The 22559-nt window shown below is 43.9% G+C and overlaps 1 protein-coding gene across 3 annotated transcripts; it reads right to left on the reverse strand.

Moving 5' to 3' along the window:
• Positions 1-6130: 6130 nt before the first annotated feature.
• On the reverse strand, positions 6131-17359 carry LOC129681531 (zinc finger protein 175-like). Of its 3 annotated transcripts, XM_055613482.1 has the most exons (6): positions 17205-17359; positions 16769-16975; positions 16007-16112; positions 14905-15121; positions 13723-13849; positions 6131-8160 (listed from the first exon to the last, which is right to left on the reverse strand). In XM_055613482.1, exons 4-6 carry the CDS (start codon positions 14974-14976, stop codon positions 6617-6619), a joined length of 1743 nt encoding a protein of 580 aa, XP_055469457.1. In that variant the 5' UTR covers positions 14977-15121; positions 16007-16112; positions 16769-16975; positions 17205-17359; the 3' UTR covers positions 6131-6616. The 3 variants fall into 3 exon arrangements, with proteins under 3 accessions (XP_055469457.1, XP_055469459.1, XP_055469458.1); XM_055613484.1 differs by lacking the exon at positions 16769-16975; XM_055613483.1 differs by lacking the exons at positions 16007-16112; positions 16769-16975.
• Positions 17360-22559: the final 5200 nt, after the last annotated feature.

The raw sequence follows: 22559 nt of genomic DNA on the forward strand, positions 1-22559 counted from the left end.
GAGCTACAGAGATTAAACCTTGTCTCCTTCCCCTCTTCCCTGCCCTTCCTGGCTGCCTCTTGCAGTCTCTGAATTTAAAAGCTTTTTGAATTTAGGTATAGAACAAGAGAAAAAGATGCCAGTTTTTCACTGGCCCCACAGGAGAAAAGACACCAGTCACAAGTCTGACTGGCTCCTCGTTGACCCTAAACACACCAGTACATAACTACAAGAGTTACAAGGCAACTACAGTTTTCATGTGATCGTGACAAAGAACTAAAGAGCCCCCAGGGACTGTGGCATGGCTCACTGCTTGGCTTGTCGATGCATTTAATACCAGCATGAAAAAGCAAAACAGAGTTTGTCCTACAGGAGGTAAGTGAAAACCCTGTTGAGAACTGATGATTGTCAAAATTTTTAAAGATGTGATCTAGCTAAATTTTGGTTAGTTGATGTCAACAATATGTTTGTGAAATCCAAGACTATCATGACAGTTCTTTTGGCAGAATGAAAGCAGATCTTCACAGAATTGGAGTCTCTGGTAGCATTTTTCTCTAAATTGAAACATTCCACCCGGAGGGTGGCTTAATGGTTACATTTATTGTTCTTCTAGATGACTCAAGTTTTATTCTCAGCATCCACATCAGGTATCTCTCGGCCATTTGTAGATCTATTTTGGGAGGAGCCATACCTCTGGAGCAAATGCACATATATTTTCATTTGCAAAGAAATTCACATGGTAAGTTTACCAGTGACCAAGACCATACAATAATGGCCACTGCTGAAGTACAGAATACCCTGGACCCACACCTACTGTTATTTTCAGAGTTAGTACTCACCTGAAAACGCACCTTGGAGATCCTGGGCACAGGGTCTCTGTCACTTGGACCTACCTATTTCCAACCAGCTCAGCCTCTCTTAGCTGCCCGTCCAGGTCTCCCTTAAGAGCTGTTGACCATATGCCTCGTTCTCTACTGATAATTGTTGGGTTTCTCCAGTGAGCACCAGGGCTGGGATGAAGGGAATGACATTGCTGCCATATAGGGGACCCTATTCTTAACAGCCTAAAAGATGCTCAGATCCCAAAAGCGGCTAGGGCTGTGTGTGGAACTTGGATATCTAAACATACATACATATTGCTGGGTGTGCTGGTGCACACCTGTAATCCCAGCACTCCAGGAGGCAGAGGCAGGAGGATTGCTGTGAGTTTGAGGCCAGCCTGGTCTACAAAGTGAGTCCCAGGGCTCCAGACAAACCCTGTCTCAAAAAAAAAAAAAAAAAAAAAAAAAAAAAAAGATAAATAAATAAATAAAAACATAAATAAATAGATGCTGGCCAGACTACACGTTCATACAAATCAATGTGTAAACATTATTAGACATGACAGATAATATGTATCACTTGCTTTCTGGCACTTAAAAAACTAGTATCCTACAGCACAGAAAAAGATCACTACAATTTCCCACACACTTGGCAATAATTCGGTAACTGTATGCCTTAAATAAATCATTAACTATAGGGAGACTTATCTTGAATCATTATTCAAGATTTCTGTGGCAAAGTAAATAGTCCTATAAAAGTTCAATACAGGGCCAGGAAGATGGCTTAGTTAGTAAAGTTGTCATCTTACAAGCATGAGGACCTGAGAATGGCCCTCCAGTTCCTATGTGAAAGGCCAGGAATGACACCTTTACAATCCCAGTGATGTTGACATGGAAACTGAAAACAGTAGGTCCTTAGAGCTGACTGGCCATCCAGGATAGACTACTTAGGGAGGGTTCAGGCCAATTCGAAACTCCATCTCAATCCAAAGAAAGAAGGCACCTAAGAAATGACACGAGGTTGTGACAGCTTCACCTTCATGGCCACATACCCTTTGATCATAATGGCCATCTTCATCAGAGCAGCTGTGATCGCATTTAAAGGACCCTGAGGTTGGGCCTGTTGTCTCTTTCGTGTTCCTCACAGGAGGGGTGTGGAAAGCCATTGATCCCTCAGCTGGTATCTCAGCCATTCTTGTCCATCTATTGAGTCTCTAGCCTCCAGGTCTTGGAAGATGCTAAAGCATAGACTATGGTAAATTAACTGAAGAAGGAATATCATCTATGCAGCTGTAGGAAAGTTGTCATCCATGCTGGGGTGAGACTTTTAAGTGGAATGACTGCTCTGGGGTCACCCAGGTCCTAAAGGTGTCCCTCACTCATGTTCTGAAAGTATGCTCAATTAACTCAACAATTCCTTAAGCTGGGCTTTGGTGGAATACTTGGGAAAAGGCAGATACTTGTTTTCTCAAGAACAGAGTTCTCACAGCACACAGGAACATCCGCAAACACGTGCACCCAGAGGCATGCACGCACACCAACAGCAATGCATGAACGTGGATATTTGTACTTCTTACAAACTCTTTATTCTTTCCCCCAGGTATAATAATGTGTGTATTTAAAATAAGCAATGCATAGCTATAATTAGGTCTCTTTAGGTTAAAAATAGGGATAAGGAATTGACTTGGTGGTAAAGTTTTTCATTTGATCACAGAATCTACACAGTGTCAGGTAGGAGTCCCTCGGTCTACCAAAACCTGACTTGTGTTTGAAGGACTTTCTACATTCAAAACCCACCTCAGGTCTCTCTGCGCAGAGTGAAATATGTGGCGATCAGGACTGAGAGGGAGGGGAGTGAGTGGCAACAGAGCCCACACAGAATCCCGGGAATCAGACTCCAGAGACGAGACTCAAAGGCGCAGATCTAATGTTATTATCCAGTGTAACAGCCTTTAAATGATTCAAAGACCAATCAGGCGATCCCACGCTGGCCTCAACCATAGTAACAGTCAATCAGATGGGGGCAACTCTAAGGAAATGTGGGAGATGGGTGGGGGCAAGGTCACCTTAGAAGACTTCAGTAAAGAAGTGGGAAGCAGTCACTGCCCTAGCCTCAGATCCATTTTGAGCCTTTACTAGTGTGCTAGGAGTCCCAAGTAGATAGACACTGTGTGTAGTGGATCAGACCTTTTGAGAGTCGTAAGATTTGCTGACACTTCACTTGCCCTATGGGCCTCCAAAAGGCTTACCTCGACATTCCCCATAGGTTCCCATTCGGTTTTAATTTCAAGCTTAAAAATCTCCAAGAGAGCTTTAGTGCACTAAGTTTGGAGGTGTATATGGGTTTTAAGTCGTATCAAGAAAGATATAATAAGACAATTACCATGGCATAAAAAAAATAAACTGTATTTTTATGGCATCTGGAACCACGGACCCATCGTCACCATCATCTCCTTTACTCAGGATATGTGTTATTTTTCCATTCAGAACAAAAGGCTGTAAAAGCAGAGCTAGCATTCACTGGCCTGTTGTCAGTCTTAATTGACTATGTCACATCCATAACCAACATGGCAGTTTTAACAGTAGCCATAACCATCTTGGCCTTTTCTTTAGGCTGAGCCATGGCAAACAGGAATGAAGAAAATGTGTCAATAATGACATGCATTTAGGACGACCAAGCTCTGGAACGTGAGTCATGTCCACTTGCCACAAGCTGTTGGGCTGAAGACCTCTAAGGACAGGTACGTGTTAAATGCTTACAAGAACTTGTGAATAATTTCGGAAAAAGCTTGTGGCTTGATAGAGCCAAATTGTGAAATCTAGAATGGAGCAATCGGGCTTCTTCTGATGGAGATGAGGAAGGCTGTCACCAGACAATCATCCTCTGGTTTCCCTCTGAAATGGCTCCAGGAAGCCCCAAATGAGAGCATGCATGCTGAATAAAGAAAGGAGCCTGTCTTTGCTCAATAACTGAAGTTGAATCATGGTCAAATACAGAGGACTGGTTTAACAGCTAAAGGTATAGCCTTAACAGCATTAGTGGCATATTGGCTGTCACTGAAAATATTTAATTGGGTCTTGCCAATCTCTTGAAAGGGCTAAGATAGCCAACAATTCTCCTAACTGCACAGATCCTAAAAGCAACTAGTAAAGACTTTAGGTTGGTGGGAATGATAAAAACGAATAGCAAAGCTAGAACATGTCTTTGAGGACAAGTCTATAATATAAAGCCTGAAGCGGCATCAAGAATGGGTTTTTCTAATAAGTACCATCTATGAATCACAGGTGTTAATGGAAGCATGGATAGGATTTTATTTTTAGGGAAATGGTTACCTATTTTGCCCTGGAAATTTAACAAGAAGAGATGAGCAATATAGTGGGATGAAAACGTCCAGGCAAGTTAAGTCCTGGGAAATTGGAAGAATTCTATCTGGCTTTTTACCCAACAATAAAAGGGATGTTTTAAGCACTTTTAGTGCAATAGTGAAAATATTGTCTGTAATAGATAGAACATTAGGAGCAGAATAATATACCATATAAACCTAGTATCATATTTTATTGGGAGGTTAGAAAAGTGCCCCAGTAGGAAATCTCTGTGTGGGTATTCTAAGGCCTCAAACCCCACTTATGTAGAAGGGCTTGATTAAGGCCTGCATTAACATCTTTCAAAGCTTGTTTTGCCTCCTCTGTAATGGTTAAGATCTCTAGCTGTTTGGCACTGTGACACAGGAAAGGGGGGGGTGAACTGTCCTGAGGTAACTGAAAGGCAAGGACTAATCCATGCCAAGAGTGCCAGAGATTGTCATGGAAACCAACGTAGGGGGTGTGGGGAAGAAAACTGCCAGGGGTTGGTCTGATGCTTGTATATTGTTGCCTAGATACAACTATCCTTGTTAGTAAAACTACTAACTGGCTGATTAAATGGCCTGTATCTTGGCAGGGCAGAATGGGGTAGGTGTGGCTAAGGCTCCAGGGTTTTTGAGGACAGGAGACTGACAGGGAAACAGATGGGAAGAGAGAAGGAAGGACACCAATACTGTCGAGAAAAAGCCCAGATGAAGAATATAAGCAAGTACCATGGGATTATGGATCAGATGAGGATTAAGGTGAATGGCCTTGGATGGGGGCTGGGAGATAGATGGTGAAGATATTGAGACAGTGTAAGTAAAATATCTGCCTGGCCCAAGGTAAATAAGGCAATTATAAAATTTAACAAGTGTCTGTGTTTTATTATTTGTGATAGTGAGTTAAATAATACCACTGTGATAATCTTAGGGCTAATAATAAACATACAGCCAACACTCATTTTTATTTACTACAACACATAACTGTAACTTTGGGGGCTTAATAACAATGGAGGTAACTGTGTACCCCCAAACAAAGTGCACCTGATGGAAATAATTTCGAGGGCCTACCATTTGAGTAGCAGAAGCATAGTTACCTTCTCCCACAAGTGCCATCAGGCCAGGTTCCCTTGGCTGAGAACTTCTCCATCGGAGAATGCAGGTTTCCATTGAAGGAACTGCCCTCTAGATAAGATTGTTCAAATAATATTTTTCCAGTCCTGGGGTATATTTAAAGTAGCGGCCAAACCTTTGATTAATGAACGATGAATGTAATCCTTTCTCATTGCTTTTATCCAGGAATTTGCATAGGTGGCTGCTCCCTTGACAACACGGGGCCATTTGCCTACAGGGGAACAGAAAGCTGCTGCCCTTCCCTTTGAGGCTGCACCATATCCTGGTGACCCTTCTCCTTCAGTCTGTTTCACTGAATTGATCCAACTCTGGGTACAAGGAAGTTACTTTTGGTTTGGGTGGGTCCTCACCTATCTACGGAGCCAGCAGCGGTCAAAGCCTTCCTGGCAGAGCCCTTAGCTTTTTCTCTCTCCAGGCTCTGCCATCAAGGTCAAAGAAGATAAAGTGATAGCAGATGCCCTAAGGCATCTTAGTTAAGAATAGGGGGAGGGGAAGTATGGTGGAGGCTCTATCTCTCTTTTGTGTAAGAATTGAAACCCACTCCCAAGTTGGCTCATCCCAGTTCTCTCCTACCAACAAGGACACAGTGTAAGGACCTTGTCATAGAAAGGATTAAGTTTTTCATTCGAGAAAGAAAGTCGCCTACTCTCTAGCATAACTTCCAGGATTTCTAATTGATTTTCTTTATGCTGAGAATTTGAGTTACCCATTCTGAGTAGGGAAGTACACTCCCACAATGACTGGGGGTCCCAGATGTCCCTGTTCAGGTGACAGCTGTGGGGATCAGGAACTGAGGGGAAATAGGGTGAGTGGTGACAAAGCCCACACAGAATCAGACAACAGAGACCAGACTCAATGGTGCAGATCTAACTTTATTGTCCAGTGTAACAGCCTTTAAATGATTGAAAGACCAATCAGACCATCCCATGCTAGCCTCAAGCACCAGTAACAATCAATCAGGTTGGTGCAACTTTAAGGAAATGTGAGAGATGGGGGTGGGGGGGTCAGGGTCACCTTAGGAGTGACTCTGACCTAAAGAAGGGGGAAGCAGTCACCGTAAGTCTCGGATCCATTTTGAGACTTTACTCGCGTGCTAGGAGTCCCGAGAAGATCAACACTGTGTACAGTGGATCAGGACCTTTCAAGAAGTCATAGGATTCGCTGACACTTCACTTGCCCTATGGGCCTCCAAAAGGCTTACCTCAATATTCCGCACAGAAATAGACGAGCCTTGAGCTACTGAAAACCTTCCCAGTAACGTACTGACATTTTCTTCCTTCCATTTCAATTTGATGATGTACCTTCAGTTGATAGAACAACTGCGCACACACAGCACGCCTAAGGATTCTCACCAGCGTGAGTTTGCTGGTGAGATAACAGTCGTGACTTGCGCAGGAAGCCTTTCCCACATTTGTGACACATAAAAGGTTTTTTATTGCTGTGAGTTGTAAGATGCGCTTGTAAAGAAGATCTACCACTAAAAGCTTTCCCACACTCAATGCACACATACGGCTTCTCACCTGTGTGGATTCTTAGATGCTCATTCCGTTGTGCTCTCGAAGACATGGCTTTCCCACAGTAGCTGCATGTGTAAGGCCTCTCCCCAGTGTGAATTCTCTGATGTGTACTGAGAACTGAACTGTGGCTGAAGGCCTTACCACACTCAGAGCACACATAAGGTTTCTCCCCAGTGTGTACCCGATGATGCACTTTAAGGTGGCATTTTCTTCTGAATGACTTCCCACAATCACAGCACTTGTAAGGTCTCTCCCCAGTGTGAATTCGATGATGCACAGGCAGGTGGGATTTATTACTGAACAACTTTCCACAGTCGCTGCACTCATAGGGCTTCTCCCCTGTGTGAAACCGATTATGCTTCTTCAGATCTGATGCATAAACAAACAACTTCCCACAGTAGCTACATGTGTAAGGCTTCTCCCCAGTGTGAATTCTCTGGTGTGTGGTGAGGACTGACTTTTGGCTGAAGGCCTTCCCACAGTCAGAACACACATACGGTCTCTCACCCGTGTGTATTCGAAGGTGCACCTTTAGGTGGGACGCATAACTGAATGGTTTCCCACAGTCATGGCATATGTAAGGTTTCTCCTTTGTGGGAATTTCATGATGCACCTGCAGGCTGGATGTACTCGTCAGAGATTTCCGACAGTCAGGACATTCGTAAGGTGTCTCTCCTCTGTTTGTTCCTGGATGGAGACACAACTCAGATTTCTGAAGGAAGGATTTCCCACACATGTGACAAATAAAAGGTGTCTCTGTAGTGTTAGTTATTTGTTGCTGATACAAAGTTGATTTAGCAGTGAGGTTCTTCCTATATTTGTTATATTCAAGTGGTTGGTCCTGAGCAAGAATTTCATGCTGCATAAATAGTTGCTCAGGGCTGACAATGTTTCCAAACTGATTACCTTTGCATACTTTCTCTCCTCTGTCAGGGCTTGTACACACAGCATTAGAAAGGCCTTGTGTGAAGAACTGACAAGACTCAACAATGTCTTTAGGCTGCTTTATCGCACTGCTTTGATGTTCACCATCTGCCTGAAGGTTGGGCAGCAAAGTTTTTTCAAATGGGTAACATCTTGGAGATCTCTTTTGTGTAGGAATAAGGTGGGGGCCTAAAGGAATGGATCCCCCAGTTGCTTCACATTTGTAACCACTGTCTTTGATCAGTGTCTTCTGTTTGAAGAAAGCACCAGGACTCAAGGGTGGGATCTGGTTTTGCTGATCTGTCTGTTTAGGGTCTCCATCCTGCCACAGTTCCTCTAGAATGGAACAATATGAACCACAGCTAGTGATTACTCTTGATATATCATTTGGAAAAGCAGCTTTCTCACAAATTTGGTGTAGTGAGTCATGCTTTGATTCCCCTGTTGAGAAAAGAGATGAAGAAACAAACACAGTGAGCCTGGAGGAGGAATTAAGAGTCTCAACACAAATCTGTGTCAGGTAATAATGATGCTGATGATGGAGAGAACGGTGAGAAACGCTATCATGACCCGTATAATATACCACACATTTATGCAATTCAGCACCCAGTTGCCAGGCAACTTTCTCTGCAGTGAATAAACTTGTAATCCTCACAATCAGTGGCCAAGATCACCTAGACAATTTGTTGGAAGATTTGGTTTGGTGAAAGACAACCAACTTATGAAAGAGGTGTAGTGATACAGATATAGAAAGATAAATAAGTAAGGGAGAAAACAGACATTAATTACTATTGTCATGGACAACCAAAGTCGGAAAAAAGGGATAGAAACAGGACTGTATTAGCTGTAGAAAAGCCTTAGACCATTTTTGTTGTTGTTATTACATTTTTTTCTTTCCTTCTGTAAGGATTAACTGCAGGCTTCACCCATGCTCTGCAAGCCCTCATTCCTGGGCTTTACACTCCCAAATTTATTTATTTTCTGTATCTTATTTACTTGATGTTTTTGTGTATGTGTTCACATGTGTGCATCTGTTTATTCATGCACGTGGTGGTCAGGTCAAAGGTTGAGTGTCTTCAATCACTTTCAATCTTATTTTTGAGACAAGGTCTAGACTGCCCACCAGAATGCCCTAGGGACCCCCCCTTGTCTCTGCTGGCCTAGATTACAAGAGTGAGCCACTGTGCTCAGCTTTTGTTTGTTTGTTTTTAATGTGAGTGTTAGAGACCGAACCTGGGTCCTCATACTTGCATAGTGAGCACTTTACCAACTGAGCCACCTGCCCAAGTTTGTAGTTTTGATGTGTTTTCTATGTGTCTGTGTGTATGAGCGTATTAGCTTGTGTATGCACTCGTGGAGGCAGAGGTGGACGTTAAGTATCTCTTACGGTTCTCCAACTTATGCTGTGTGGAATTTCTGTGATCACCTCTGTGTGCATGTGAAGGCCGGAGAGCAACTTTGGCTATCTTTCTCTGCTGCTCTCTATTAGTGATTTTTTAAGACAGTTGTTCACTCTTTCAGCTGGCCTGACTATTAAGCCCCTGATATCCCGCCACTAATGCTAGAGTTGCAGGCACACAGGCTTTCGTATGGGTGCTAGGATCCAAACTCAGGTCCCGATCACTGCACGGTAAGCATGTTATTCCCTGAACACCTCACTAGCCACAACCAGAAATTCTTAAATAGAAACTTTACACACTACTGTCTTCACTTTTTTGACACTGTATTGTCAATCCTTCAGCATCCATGTGGAATATTATAAACTGCACCACAGAGATCCTAAAAAGCCTCTCCATAAGTAGCCAATATTGGGCTAAAAAGATGGCTCAGTGGTTAAGAGCTCTTACTGCTCTTGGAAAAGACTGGAATTTGGTTCCCAGCACCCACATGACCACTCACAACCATCTGCAATTCCAGTTCCAGGGGCTCAACACTCTTAGGGCTCTGCAAGCAGCAGGCTCACATGCGGTACGCAGGCATCCACGCAGGCAAAACACTCATACATATAAAATAAAAATCCAAACTTAAAAATAAATTTTAATTCTCCAACATAACTCAACATCAACATAAAAATGGTCAATTACTCCTAACTCTAAGCATTTCCTCATATCCTCTAACTCAGTGGTTCTCAACCTGTAGGTCATGACCCAGCAACCCTTGTAAGGTGGAGATGACCCTTTCTCAGGGGTAGCATATGAGACATCCTGCATATAAGATAATTACATTACAATTCATAACAGTAGCAAAGTTACAGTTACAAAGTAGCAATGAAAATAATTTTATGGTTGGGGGTCACTACAACATGAGGAACTGTATTAGAGGGTCCCAGCATCAGGAAGGTTGAGAACCACTGCTCTCACTCAACTAGTTTGCTTATTTGGTCTTTTATTCCAACTCTACGGAATAACCACTCCACGTGCCCTCAACATCAACTCCCATGTCACCTCACATTTGGGGTGATGCTACTTCACGTGAACCATAAGAGCAATCATTCTCCACATCCTCATGTTGATGGTTGCATCTCAAGCAACCTTTCCTTTAACACACAGGTCAAAGGCAGTAAAGGATACTTTCCTAACTCTCATGAAGTTACTCCACACTGTCCATTACAACCTGTTTCCTTCTATTTACTTTGGCAGACACCAAAAAATCTTCTAAAATAGGATAAAACAGTATATTCAGCTTATCTTTGGAAATTCAATACATATATTTCTTTACTTGCTGTAACTGCTGTCCACGGGGCTCAACACTGACAAAACAACAACAGAGAAGACAATCTAATCAACAGATTACATGCAATAGGGAACACTAGCAGAGCAGACATTAACAGAGACCTGTAACTGCTGATCAGAGCACAGGTGAGGAAAACACTGAGGGACAGTACAGATTGGTAATATACAGCCATTAAAAGAGCTGGTGAATTTTACATCATACAAAATGATTGAATATTTGCATCAAATCATCAGAAAGAAGGAAAAGAAAATAAAAATGTCTGCTGTAAAAACTGTTAATAGAATATTATGAATTCCTAAGTGAAGTTCACAAATCTCATTAGGAACAAAGTCTAAATAAGGAAATAGGGAATTACTCTGTATTGATTTCGGTAGAATTAAGAAACAGTCATTTAAACAGTATCCTAGAAAATGAAAGTATGAAGCAGGAAGTAGGAAATAATAAACTCAAGAACAAAGCTGGGCACAGTGGCAATCCCAGCACTCAGGGAGGCAGGTAGATCTCTGTGAGTTCGAGGCCAGCCTGGTCTACAAAGTCCAGGACAGCCAAGGCTACACAGAGAAACCCTGTCTCAAAAAACAAACAAAAACCAAACAAACAAAAAACACCCCTAAACTCAAGAAGAGCCAAGAAACCAAAACTTCTCATATGAAAACACCTTCTAACTTGAATGATGATAATCCAGTTTCTGATGTCTCAAAAATAAAGAAGGCCATTCATAGGACCAGTCCTCTAAATTGCTAGATGTGGCAGCACGTTTACCACAGAGACTGCAGCTGCCGACACAGACAGCATCACAATTCAAATGTGAGGCCTGTCCTGGTTTCATTTCTGTTGCTGTGATAAAACACTCTTTACCTTTCATTTTAGGTTTTAGAGTCCATCATTTCAGGGAGTTCAAGGTGGTAGGAAACGGAAACAACGCTTCACACATCACAGTGTGAAAAGAAGTGAACAGTGTAAACACAGGCACAGCGACTAGCAGAGGAAGACAGAACACACACATTTTGTTACTCAGCTTGCTTTCAGGACACATCTACGGCCTGACTGGAGGGGGCAGTGCTGCCCACACAGCTGGGTCTCCACATCAATGAACACTATCAGTACGATTCCCATAGGCCAACCTAAGTCGACAATCCCTCATTATGACTCTTTCCCGATGGTTCTACACTGTATCAAGTTAACAAAACTAACCACAGGAGGACCAAGGGATCAAAACAGCATGGCTCTAAAAGGCAATTCTTATAAGAGAGTAGACTGGGTCCACAAGATGGCTCTATGGGTAGAGGTGCTTGAGAGAATGGACTTCCTGCAAGTTGTTCTCAGACCTTCACAGGGGTGAGGGGCCTGGGCATGCCCAGGGACATAAAAGCACACATAAATGTAGTAAGAAATGATGACACGGGAACATATAAAACAGGAATAAAGTGGTGCCACAATTAGGAGGACACAAAAGAAGATCCAGGATGAAAAGGGACACTAATGAAGAGATTAATTAAATGGGGTGAAAGAATTAGAAGACCAAGATATAAAGTAAATAAATTAATTTTTAAAAAGAAAAAACAAAGATAACAAGAAATTAGAAGACAACAAAATGATAAAACATACAGAAAATAATATACACAGAAAATATAGTTATATAACAGTTATAATGAGATGCTCTAAATAAGTAAGAATTATGAAAAGATATCACAGGGGCCTGGAAAGATAGCTAAGTGGTTAAGAGTTGTAATGAAAGTTTGGGTTTCTTTGTAAACTCAGTTATGTCATGTAAGTATGGTTTAGTGGGGTTTTAGTTGGGCTAGTTTGTCCACAGCTGCTAAGTGTCTTGTGCAGGCCACAGCTTCTGCCAGCTGGTAACGGCCTGCCTCGTGCAGAGTGGGCATGGTCTAGGACTCTGGGGAAAATAAATTTGAGAGCTGAGAAAGAAGGTGTGGCACGTGAGGGTTGGCATATGGCATTTAAGTTTGGAGACCAGAGATAGATGGTGTGGTGGTCTGGAGCAGACAGATGGAGAGAAGAGAGAAGTTCAGGGAGCAGCAGCTTGTTGATGAAGATTGGTAGATCCCCAAAGACCCACCGACCCTAAACAGCTGGGAGAAGTAAAGGGATCCATGACCTCTCTCCCTACTAACCTTCTCTCTCTACCTAGCATTGGGGGGTTGGTGAACGGGAGGTAGAGGCCTCAACACCAAAATAGAGTAGAGTTTTAAAAAACAAGTGCTACAGGACTGGAGAGATGGCTCAGCAGTTAAGAGCACTGGCTGCTCTACCAGAGGTCCTGAGTTCAATTCCCACCAACCACATGGTGGCTCACAACCATCTTAACGTGATCTGATGCCCTCTTCTGGCCTACAGGTATACATGCAAATAGAGCACTCATACAAAAAAAAAAAAAAAAAAGTAAATACATCTTAAAAACGAGGGCTACAAAGAGCACCTGCTGTTCTTCCGGAGGACCCACGTTCAGTTCCCAGCACCCACATGGGTGCTCATAACCACCTATAACTCTAGCACTCTTTAGGTCTCTTCCAACACACAGACATAGACACACACACAATCTAAAAAACACAAATAAAAAGGGAAACGTTTCTTTTACTCACTGCACAAGCAATATATTAATGAAGTCGATGGTGTCAACTGTTGACAGTTAGGGTATGCAAACAGAAATCCACATGTGGTTTGTTTCATAATTTCCAAACATGGACTAGGAATTGGTACAGACCATCAGAAGGAAACTTAAGCAGATAACTATTTACCCGGTAACCACATTTCTTCCCCTATTACATACTCTTAACAAAATGTGGTACAGTGTTTACTGTGAAAACTCAAAGTTGGGGGCTGTGTAGGTGCCGACTACTGAGTGGATGGGTCAGTCAGTCAGCTGACTACACTTCTTAACTATCTACCTCCACCTGGTAACAGTCACTCTCCTTGACAATCACACCTCTGATGTGGAACATCAACCTTCCCCATGTGTGTGTCTTCTATTTTCTTCATCTGAGGATGAACTCCGGCCTGGAGACTCTGTGATCTGGAAGGGCAGGTCTGTGTGCATCTACCTTCTTGGGCTTTGGAGGGCACCCACTGAACTCTGCACTGGCTAACTGCTAACATCAACCCTAACTACTGTTCAAAGAGCAACACATGAAAAGTGCAACAGAAGTGAGCTCGAAAAAGTTAGAAATCACGACAGACTTCTAATAATCTACCAAGTTCTGCAAAGAGAATATGAGGCCCATCCTGGATCCCCAGGCCAGCTGTGCTCACCCACTGACAAGAGGTGGCTGTAGATCTCCAGCATCACCTCCTGGTACAGGCGTCTCTGGGCAGGGTCCAGGCACCGCCACTCCTCCTGGCTGAAGTCCACCGTCACATCCTCAAAGGTCACTAATCTCTGTAACAACATACTCACTGTGAATTATCCATTGAAACCTACTAAATAGACATGTGTTTTTAGTGATTTTTGTCCCCAGGACGTGCATCAAACTTTCCACAGGTTTCACATTTTACAACCAGGCTTTAGCTGCATATAAATGAACATCCTTCCATGTACTGTATGCTATGTTTCAACCACCCGCACAGGGGACAGAATTTCTCTACTAAAATGAAGCAAGACAACAGCTAGTAAGCCTCATTATGCTTGTCTAGAGTTGTGTGGGCCTCCTGGGGTTCAACACTACAGTATGAGCTTCTGTGCTCTGAGAAACTCAGCCTGGTAAAAGAGCAAATGTAAGACTCAGCATGGGGCCAAAAGGAACAGTTTATAAACAGACACAAGGAAAATGTTGGGAGGGACAAATTAAGGAGCAACTGACATTCTCCACAAAGCACAGCAGCTTTGGCTGTAAATAAGATGCTTGAAGTAGGATGGAACACCAAAAAGTTTTCCAGAAAAGAGAGTGAAAGTGGGGAGGTAGGAAAACCCACAGTGAATTTAGAGAGCTGCAGAAGGCTCTGAGTGAGATCAAGACCCCTTCCAGAAGTTATAAAAACCTACCAGCTGGACCAAACTGGGTGGGAGACAATTTGGGGGTTACAGCGCTCAAACCACAAACCATGCTGAGGATGTCAGTGACACAACTGTCCAAATTGCCCATGCCCCTGGAGGCCACTCCTCATCTGGGCTCCCATAATCAAGCCAAAATAATCTCTCTGGTCCAGCAAGCTAGACTTGGATGCACCCACTTCTCTGTCCTCCCAGTCTCCTTTATCTGGGATTAACAGAAACAGGCCTCCCCAGAAAGCCACAGATGGGCAGATAAACCTAAACCCCAGATGTAGCACAACAAATACTTCATGAAAAGATGAGGAAATGCTAGCATTTCAGTTGTTCAGGATCCGCTCTTAGCTAGAGGATCAAGGCTGTCCCAGAAACAGAGCTCACAATGTGCTATTTCCAGTGCCTATACCCTAGTTCTAGAGAATGAAACCAGAAGCGTCTCTCCTCACCTCACATGACTTGTGCAGCTCCTCTGCTCCTAGTTTCTGGGGCTTCTGGCAGAAATTCACATCAGCAGACATGTCCTCTGTGATGTCTACCCTAGATCTCAAATTTCCTCGGGATTCTTTGTGAGCATATGGAGCCTCCGAGTAGAGCTGACAGGTAGAGCTCAGCTTGGTTGTGCTGGGAAATCAGCAGCATGAACGAATGGTCTGACCCAGGAATCTACAAAGACACCGGGAAGTTCTGGAAAATCAATGACTGTAAGACACTCATCCAACATTTGCACATGAAGCTCTGAGGGCCCTGACAGCCATCTTAGAGACATTGCTGAGCACTGGACAAGGTTACGATAAGCCCAACTCTCTCTCTTTTTTTTTTTTCCTCGAGACAGGATTTTTGTGTGTAGCCCTGGCTGTCCTGGAACTCTGTAGACCAGACTGGCCTTAAACTCAGAGATCCTCCTGACTCTGCCTCCATGCCTAGCCCAACTTCTTACTTTTATGAAGATCCAGGAAACAAAAAGACATGATTTTGAACTTAGGGTTAGGAAGAATTCACTGCAGATCTCCCACCCTTTAACTGTGAGAAAATATTAAACAACATGAAGTTTCCAAATTAAGATGCAGGTGTTCATAGGCGCTGGGAATAAAGCATCTGGCTGATAGTGAAAGAAACAAATAAAAGAATACCCTTTCTGTTTAATGGCATTCTGATCTACTACCAACATCTCATTTATGGCTTAATCTCCTAAGTTCTACGGAGAATGACAGCTGCTCCTTAATTCGTCCTGCCCAACCTTTTCTCTGCATATACTTTGTAAAAATGTCCCTATTCAGCCCATACTGACTCTTTATGTTCACTGTCTTACCACTCTGAAACCAAGCTTGATTCCCAGCACCCACATCAGCACCTCACAACCACCTGTGACTCAAGCTCCACCAGGCCTTGGGCCTCCACCTGCACTCATGGGCACAATCCCAAACAAGCACACATCACATGACTAAAATAAATAAACTGAAATAAAACTGACTAAAAATCAGCAATTGTTAACTCAATTTTATTTTACTTTCACTCAGTTATCAACCCTATGTCATTAGCCTGGTGTACCTGGTTGTTACAGAGACAAGCGAGGCTTCATGCTGATAAGCTTGTGCAGGGGATGATCTCTCCTTTGCCTCAGAGAAAGCGACACTCCTTTCCTATTTCCTATTACCTTGAGGGAGAGTAGAAGGACAGTTATGGTGACGGGAAGGAACGCTGGGAGAGAAAAAGAGATTTTTATCCTAGGGTCCAATCTGCTCTTTGTTCTGTTGAAAGATGAAAAGCTTCAGATGCCACTGAAGCCCAAATGGCCTGAGGACAGTATGTGTTTCCAAAAGGCCTCCAGGCAAAAAAAAGGACACTAAGTTTCATTTACTTAGGACCAGATGATACATTCCTAAAGACACCTCCCCAAGAGATTAAATCTGATGGTTCATCTTCAAAAATCAAAGCCTCTAGTCAGCTTTAGCTCCAGCTGCAGATGGACAAAAACAACAGACAATAGATCCCTGCTGGTGTCTGCTACCTATCCTACCCTTTCCACCCCACAAAAAAAAAAAAACAAGCTGAAATATTCAGAGTAGAAAATGACTAACAGCCAACTTTCCCTAACAGCAACCTGTATACATAACAAGGTCATGCACCTAATAGCTTTAGAATAAACAGGAAGTGAAATGTGGAGATGAAACCACAGGAGGCTTTTGTTGAGAAACAGCAGAATGAAAGTGGAAGTGGGAAGGACAGGGTCCCATATAACTGGGTCCTCCTGATTACTTAGCCAATTAAGCAAAAGGAACTTCTTTTAATTTTCTGGGAACCTCAACTTACATCACACATTCCTGTAACCCAGGCCTCGGGAAGGAGAAACAGGAGGGTCACCGTCAAGTCTGAGGCTAGCCTGGTCCACTTAAGTGTACTTCACTTTGGCTTACACTTCTGCTTGATTCTCTAACCAACCACGGTGAGGAACCTGAAATACCAGCGCGGTCGGAGAGGCAGAGGCAGGCGCATCTCTCTGATTGAGGCCAGCTTCGTCTACAAAGCGAGTCCAGGACAGCCAGGGTTACACAGAGAAACCCTGTCTCAAAAAAACAAACAAACAAGCAAACAAACAAACAAACAAAAAAACAAAACCAACGAAGCAGAACAATAGCCCCCACCAGCCCCAGGCTCACGGCAGCCGGCTCCATCGCCGCCCTCAGCAAGCCCCACTCTCAGCCGCCTCGGCCACCACTGGGCAGCACCCTGCGCCGCCGCCACTCACCTCGCGGTGCACGCGGGGCGCGACTTCCGCCCACGGGCGCTCGGAATGCGCCAGTGTTCAGAATGCAAACTCCCACGGCGTCCTGGTAACGATAACAACAACTAACACGTGAAGCTCTAAACGGAAACCGACGCTCCAGGACCCTTCTGGGTAAAATGAACTTCCACTCAGCCTTTGTTTTTCCGGCGGAAGTCGGTACTGCGCATGGCCACTGTTGCTGGCAAAGCTACGGAAGTGGTGTTGCGCGCGCCTGCCACCGCTCGGCAGCGCTCTCTTTGCCAGCAGTTATAATGGCTGCCCGCCCCCACCCCACCACCTATTGTCAGGGCCACATCCATATTTCAGGTATGCGGACGTCGCCTTTAAGAGTGCTTCACTTCCGAACATCCACGTGGGGTGTCACAGACTGAAGGTCTGAAGCTGTCTCACACGGTCAGGGGGTTTATTTTCTGCGTGGGTGCACACGCATTTAAGAGACAGGTATAGTGCGTATACTTAAATTTTTCCGTATTTTCTCGTGGATCTAAGGCTGTTTTTTACTTCTGGTTTTCTAAACCGCGAAAACTAGGAAGGGTTATTAGGAAATGGGACGTGCTCAAAATTAACCTGTAAGCCCCACCTACCCAGGGACCTGGAATGCTGGGAAGTGTGGTTCTCGGAAAATATCAAGGCCCTATAGGTTTGTGCCTACCGGCTCCTGCAACACGTGCTTGAGGCCATTCTCGGGGGGAAACTGTTGGGAATTGTGACCAAAGTCCATGTTTTGGTCAGTATTTAATATTTAATAAAGCTTCCTTTAACTTTGGCCCAAGATGGTGGAGTTTGTTTTTTTCTGCGGCGAGTCTCGGTATTAACACATTCTGGAAACGTGTCATGGTTCCCTGAGGAAAAAGATCTGTTTTTACTTAGAAGTAGAACTTTAAAACAAACAGCAACAAAAACCAGTGCCTAATGAAGCAGTGTAGAGCAGGCCGTTGAGGAGAACGAATGGGGAGAGGTCACCCAAACAGTGAAAATACCCAGAACAGTAGAATAAATGTTGATATTCCTAATGAGAAATATGATATAAACTGAGATATGGTGAATGTCTCCAAAGCTAACCTACAAGCCCTGGCTGGGCTGGACTATTTAGTGGATCTTCTGCCCTGTCCTCCACGAGTTGGGATTATAGGCATGGGCCACCACGCCCAATTCTAGATAGGGTCTTGTCCTCTTGTTCTTCCTTCTGAGAACAGACCACATGAGCGTGAGCAGAGCTTTAGGGCCAGAGGGCAGCTTCTGTAGTTGTGTTAAGAGTAGGCTTGGAGCTCAGTCTGTCCAAGCCTAAGCAGAGTCAGGATTGGCAGAAGGTGGGCCTGTACGGTGTGTTTGTACAAGTAGCTGTGGGCGCCAGCCACACCTCCCAGTCATTTGTTGGCAGTTTGTCCTGAATTGCGTTTGGATGGGAGTAAGGTGAAGGGTATTTGTCCCCTAGCACTTATAGGGTGTCCTGGCTGGGAAAGGGTTAACTGGAGAGCACTATTCAATAGAGGGGAACTGATCATCCGTGCCACATGACCCCTGCAATATGACTGCTTCAGGGCCTATTGCTCATGCTCTGAACTAAGCACAATAAACTCATTGGTTCCCCAGGGTGAAGTACCGTTTGTCACTGGGATCAGAGAAGTAACTTTCCCCAGGAGAAAAAATTTTACAACACAAGTCTTAAGCAATTTTTTATAATGTGTATTTATTTATTTCAGTATTTATTTATTTACTTATTTGTTCTTTATTTTGGTTTTTTCAGACCGGTTTTCTCCGTGTAGCCTTGACTGTCCTGGACTTGCTTTGTAGACCAGGGTGGCCTACAAACTACAGAGATACCTCACTTAGTGCTGGGATTACAGGCGTGAGCAAGGGATTACTGCGCCTGGCAAGTCTTACACTATTACAGAGAGCTTTATCTCAAAACGCTACTTGGTGTTTACTCATGCACAGAAATTGACAGGCCTTAAAATGTCCTCCAGAATAGAAATGCTGTGTGCTTCTTCCAAGCTCGTCATTGCATTTCCCTGTTCATAGTCATTTAAGCAGTATTAAAAATAGCTCTATTAAAAAAATCTATGAGCTATAGTATAATTAGGTCTCTCTCTCTCTCTCTCGTTCTCTCTCTTTCAAGAAGTGGTCTTTCTATGTAGCCGTGGTTGTCATCAGAGAGGCTTCACCCAGCAACTGATGGAAACAGATACAGAGACCTGTAGTGGAAATTTTAGTTATGTTATATAAGCATGTTTTTGTTGTAATCCCAAGTGTGGGATTTGGGAATGCTTTTAGTTTATCCACAGCTGATAACAGCCTCAGGAGAGATAGCATGATCTTAGCCAGTTAAGAAGAGCCTCCCGAGAGGACACGTGACCTTGGTCTTCTGGAGACTGCTTCATAGGGCAGGGAGGGGAGGTTTTTGCCAACTGAAAAATATCCCGGTGCAGTCAGAGATAAATAGGAGCGAACACACACACACACACACACAGAGAGAGAGAGAGAGAAAAAGAGAGATCTTCACTCCTAGAGAGAAACACTTTGAAGAACACTTCAAGGAGGCAGCTGCTGATCTGTGCTGCTGCTGCTGTTTGCTATTTTGCTTGACTGTTGGAATCCTGACAATGAAGAATGGAATTGCCCCAAGGAACTAAGTCTAAAAAGGTCTACATTCTCTGTCTCCTATCTAGGGGTCAGGGGTTTGAAGCGAGGTAGAGGCATTTATGAACCACAAATAAAGTAGGTTTAAAAAATCAAAGCCTACAGAGACCCACAAACAAATATTAGGTGGAGCCCTGCAGAAGAGGGAGAGGAAGGACTGTAGGAGGCAAAGGGGTCCAGGGCACCACCAGAAAATCCACAGAATCAACTAACCTTGGCTCACAGGGGCTCACAGAGGCTGAACTGACAACCAGGGAGCCTGCATGGGGCTGACCTAGGCCCTCTGTATCTATGTTGCAGCTGTGCAGCTTGGTCTTGTAGGGCTTTGGGACCCTTTTCCTCCTACTGGGTTGCCTTACCCAGCTTAGTCTTACTGCAACTTGATATGCCATGTTTGGTTAATATCCAGGGGAGGCCTGTCCTTTTCTGAAGAGAAACAGAGGAGTGGATGGGTACAGAGGAGAGGTGGGAGGAGGGACTGAAAGGAGAGGAAAGAGGGAGGGAAATTGCAGTCTGGATGTAATGCATGAGAGAAAAATAATTTATTTGTAAAAGAACAGAGAAAACAGTAATAATGCAGGCCCACATTTAAGGGAAATAAAGCAAGATCCAACACACATACACATAACACACACATGTTCGGGAGCATACACACACGCATGTACACCAAAGAGCATTCCAAATTCAGGGGTAATATATCTGGGATAAAAGCAGAGTACTACAGGGACACAAAATGATCAAACTACAAAAAGGAATGTCCAAGGGAAAACTCAGTCAGATAAGAGATTTAGGAGATGCTCTAGCTAAAACTGTGTGTCAGGACAAAGAAATAACCCTTTCACATATTATGCCAGCAATTATTAACCAACTGGACTCATTTCTGGTGTTGACACAGATGATGTTAGTAGAAGCCTGTGCGCAATTGTGAACATTTGTACGGACCAGCGGGAGGACGGGGCTGAGTTAGTCAGCTTAGGTATATTTACCAGCATCATGGGGTTGCTGTGACTTAGTGTCCGCCTGGTGGGAAGCTTACCCTGTCTCCATGCGTGCTTAATGCAGTGCAGGACTTACAGAGAAAACCAAGAGCAGGAAACCCTGTGGGTGCCCACTCTTGAGGGATGGGTACGTGAGGCACCCTACTGATGCCTCTCAGTTATCCACCTCCACAGGGTAACAGTCACTCACCTTGACACTGACACCTCTGATAAGGGACAGCCTCCCTAAACTGTGCCTCCTTTTTTTCTTGTACCCTGAAGCTTTTTTCTTTTTCTTTTTTGGTTTTTCGAGAAAGGCTTTCTCTGTGGAGCCCTACTTGTTCTGTCACCCAGGCCAGCCTCCAACTCACCAGAGATTCATCTGCCTCTGCTTCCCAAGGGCTGGGATTAAAGGCGTGTGCCACCACCAATCTAGCTGAAGCTGAATTCTTGGCTGGGGCTGGAATACCCTGTGAATTGAAAGAACAGACTTGCATGCATCTTCTCAGTTGTACAGGGTACCCAATAAACTTTGAGCAGAACGACTGCAAAACTTTTTTTTTGTACTGGACACAAAGTATCAATTGGAAGTGCCCAAAAGGAATGGCCCCTCATAATAAAACAGATTTTAAAAAATCATGCTTTTGATATCCCACAATAGGAAACAAGGCCCATCCTGCATCCCCAGGCCGGCTGTGCTCACCCACTGACAAGAGGTGGCTGTAGATCTCCAGCATCACCTCCTGATACAGGTGTCTCTGGGCAGGGTCCAGGTGCTGCCACTCCTCCTGGCTGAAGTCCAAAGTTACACGGTTAAATGATACCAATCTTTGTAAGAATGTTCCAGCTTCTGGGCTGGAGATGGCTCAGAGGTTAAGAGCACTGACTGCTGTAAAACTATCTGAGCTAGCGATCTACCTGTTGATAGACTTGGGTCAGGTACCATTGTCCCAGATGCCAGGGAGTTTCCTTTTGACCTAACACTCTAGCCTTTTGTGGAGATTAAGAATGACATTCTCTCTTCTGCATCTAAAAAAAGGTAAATGGTATTCAAGACACCAGTGTGGAGAGCTGCTTGTTTGTCAAGCTGCTTTGTTCTTTATTGAAAAACATGTTTTCACCCTGGCCTTCGCCTTGAGACAGAGATAAGAGGAAGTTTCACCAAGTTCCTTAAAACTTGTTTGTGTGACTGTGGACCATATCTGCTATAGGACAAGTTTGGCAGTTCCATGAACTTCTTTCTTATATTGGTGTGACTTTGTTTTTGCTTTGCCTATAAAAAAGGAAGCGTGGAGTAAACTCACGCTGCAGTCTTACTGGCAGCCGATCCTGTGTGTAGTGTGACTTGCTTTAATTATTACAATCCTCACTCCCCACTCAGGAACTGTTCGACTCGGCCGGTGGGCTCCAGCACACCGGTTACAATTTCCCGCTAGCTTTCTTCAGGAGAAGGTCAATAAAGCACAAGTTCACCAACAAATGTAGAGTTCTGAGCCTCCATTAATTGTCTTCCTTCAGAAACGGCCAAGACCACACCCATACCATAACGGCACTGAAGCCACCATCAAAGTACTTCACTATTGTCAGTCAGGAAGGCTTCAGAATGTCGAAGTGTAAAAGTCTGACATTGGCAGGGGAATTACTTTCTACTGTGTGTAAAAGAGGTGATGACACTGTAGACTATGAAGATTTCATTCTC

The sequence above is a fragment of the Psammomys obesus genome, unplaced genomic scaffold (assembly GCF_907164565.1).
Source record: "Psammomys obesus unplaced genomic scaffold, mPsaObe1.curated_primary_1811, whole genome shotgun sequence".
In the NCBI taxonomy this organism is placed as follows: Eukaryota; Metazoa; Chordata; class Mammalia; order Rodentia; family Muridae; genus Psammomys; species Psammomys obesus.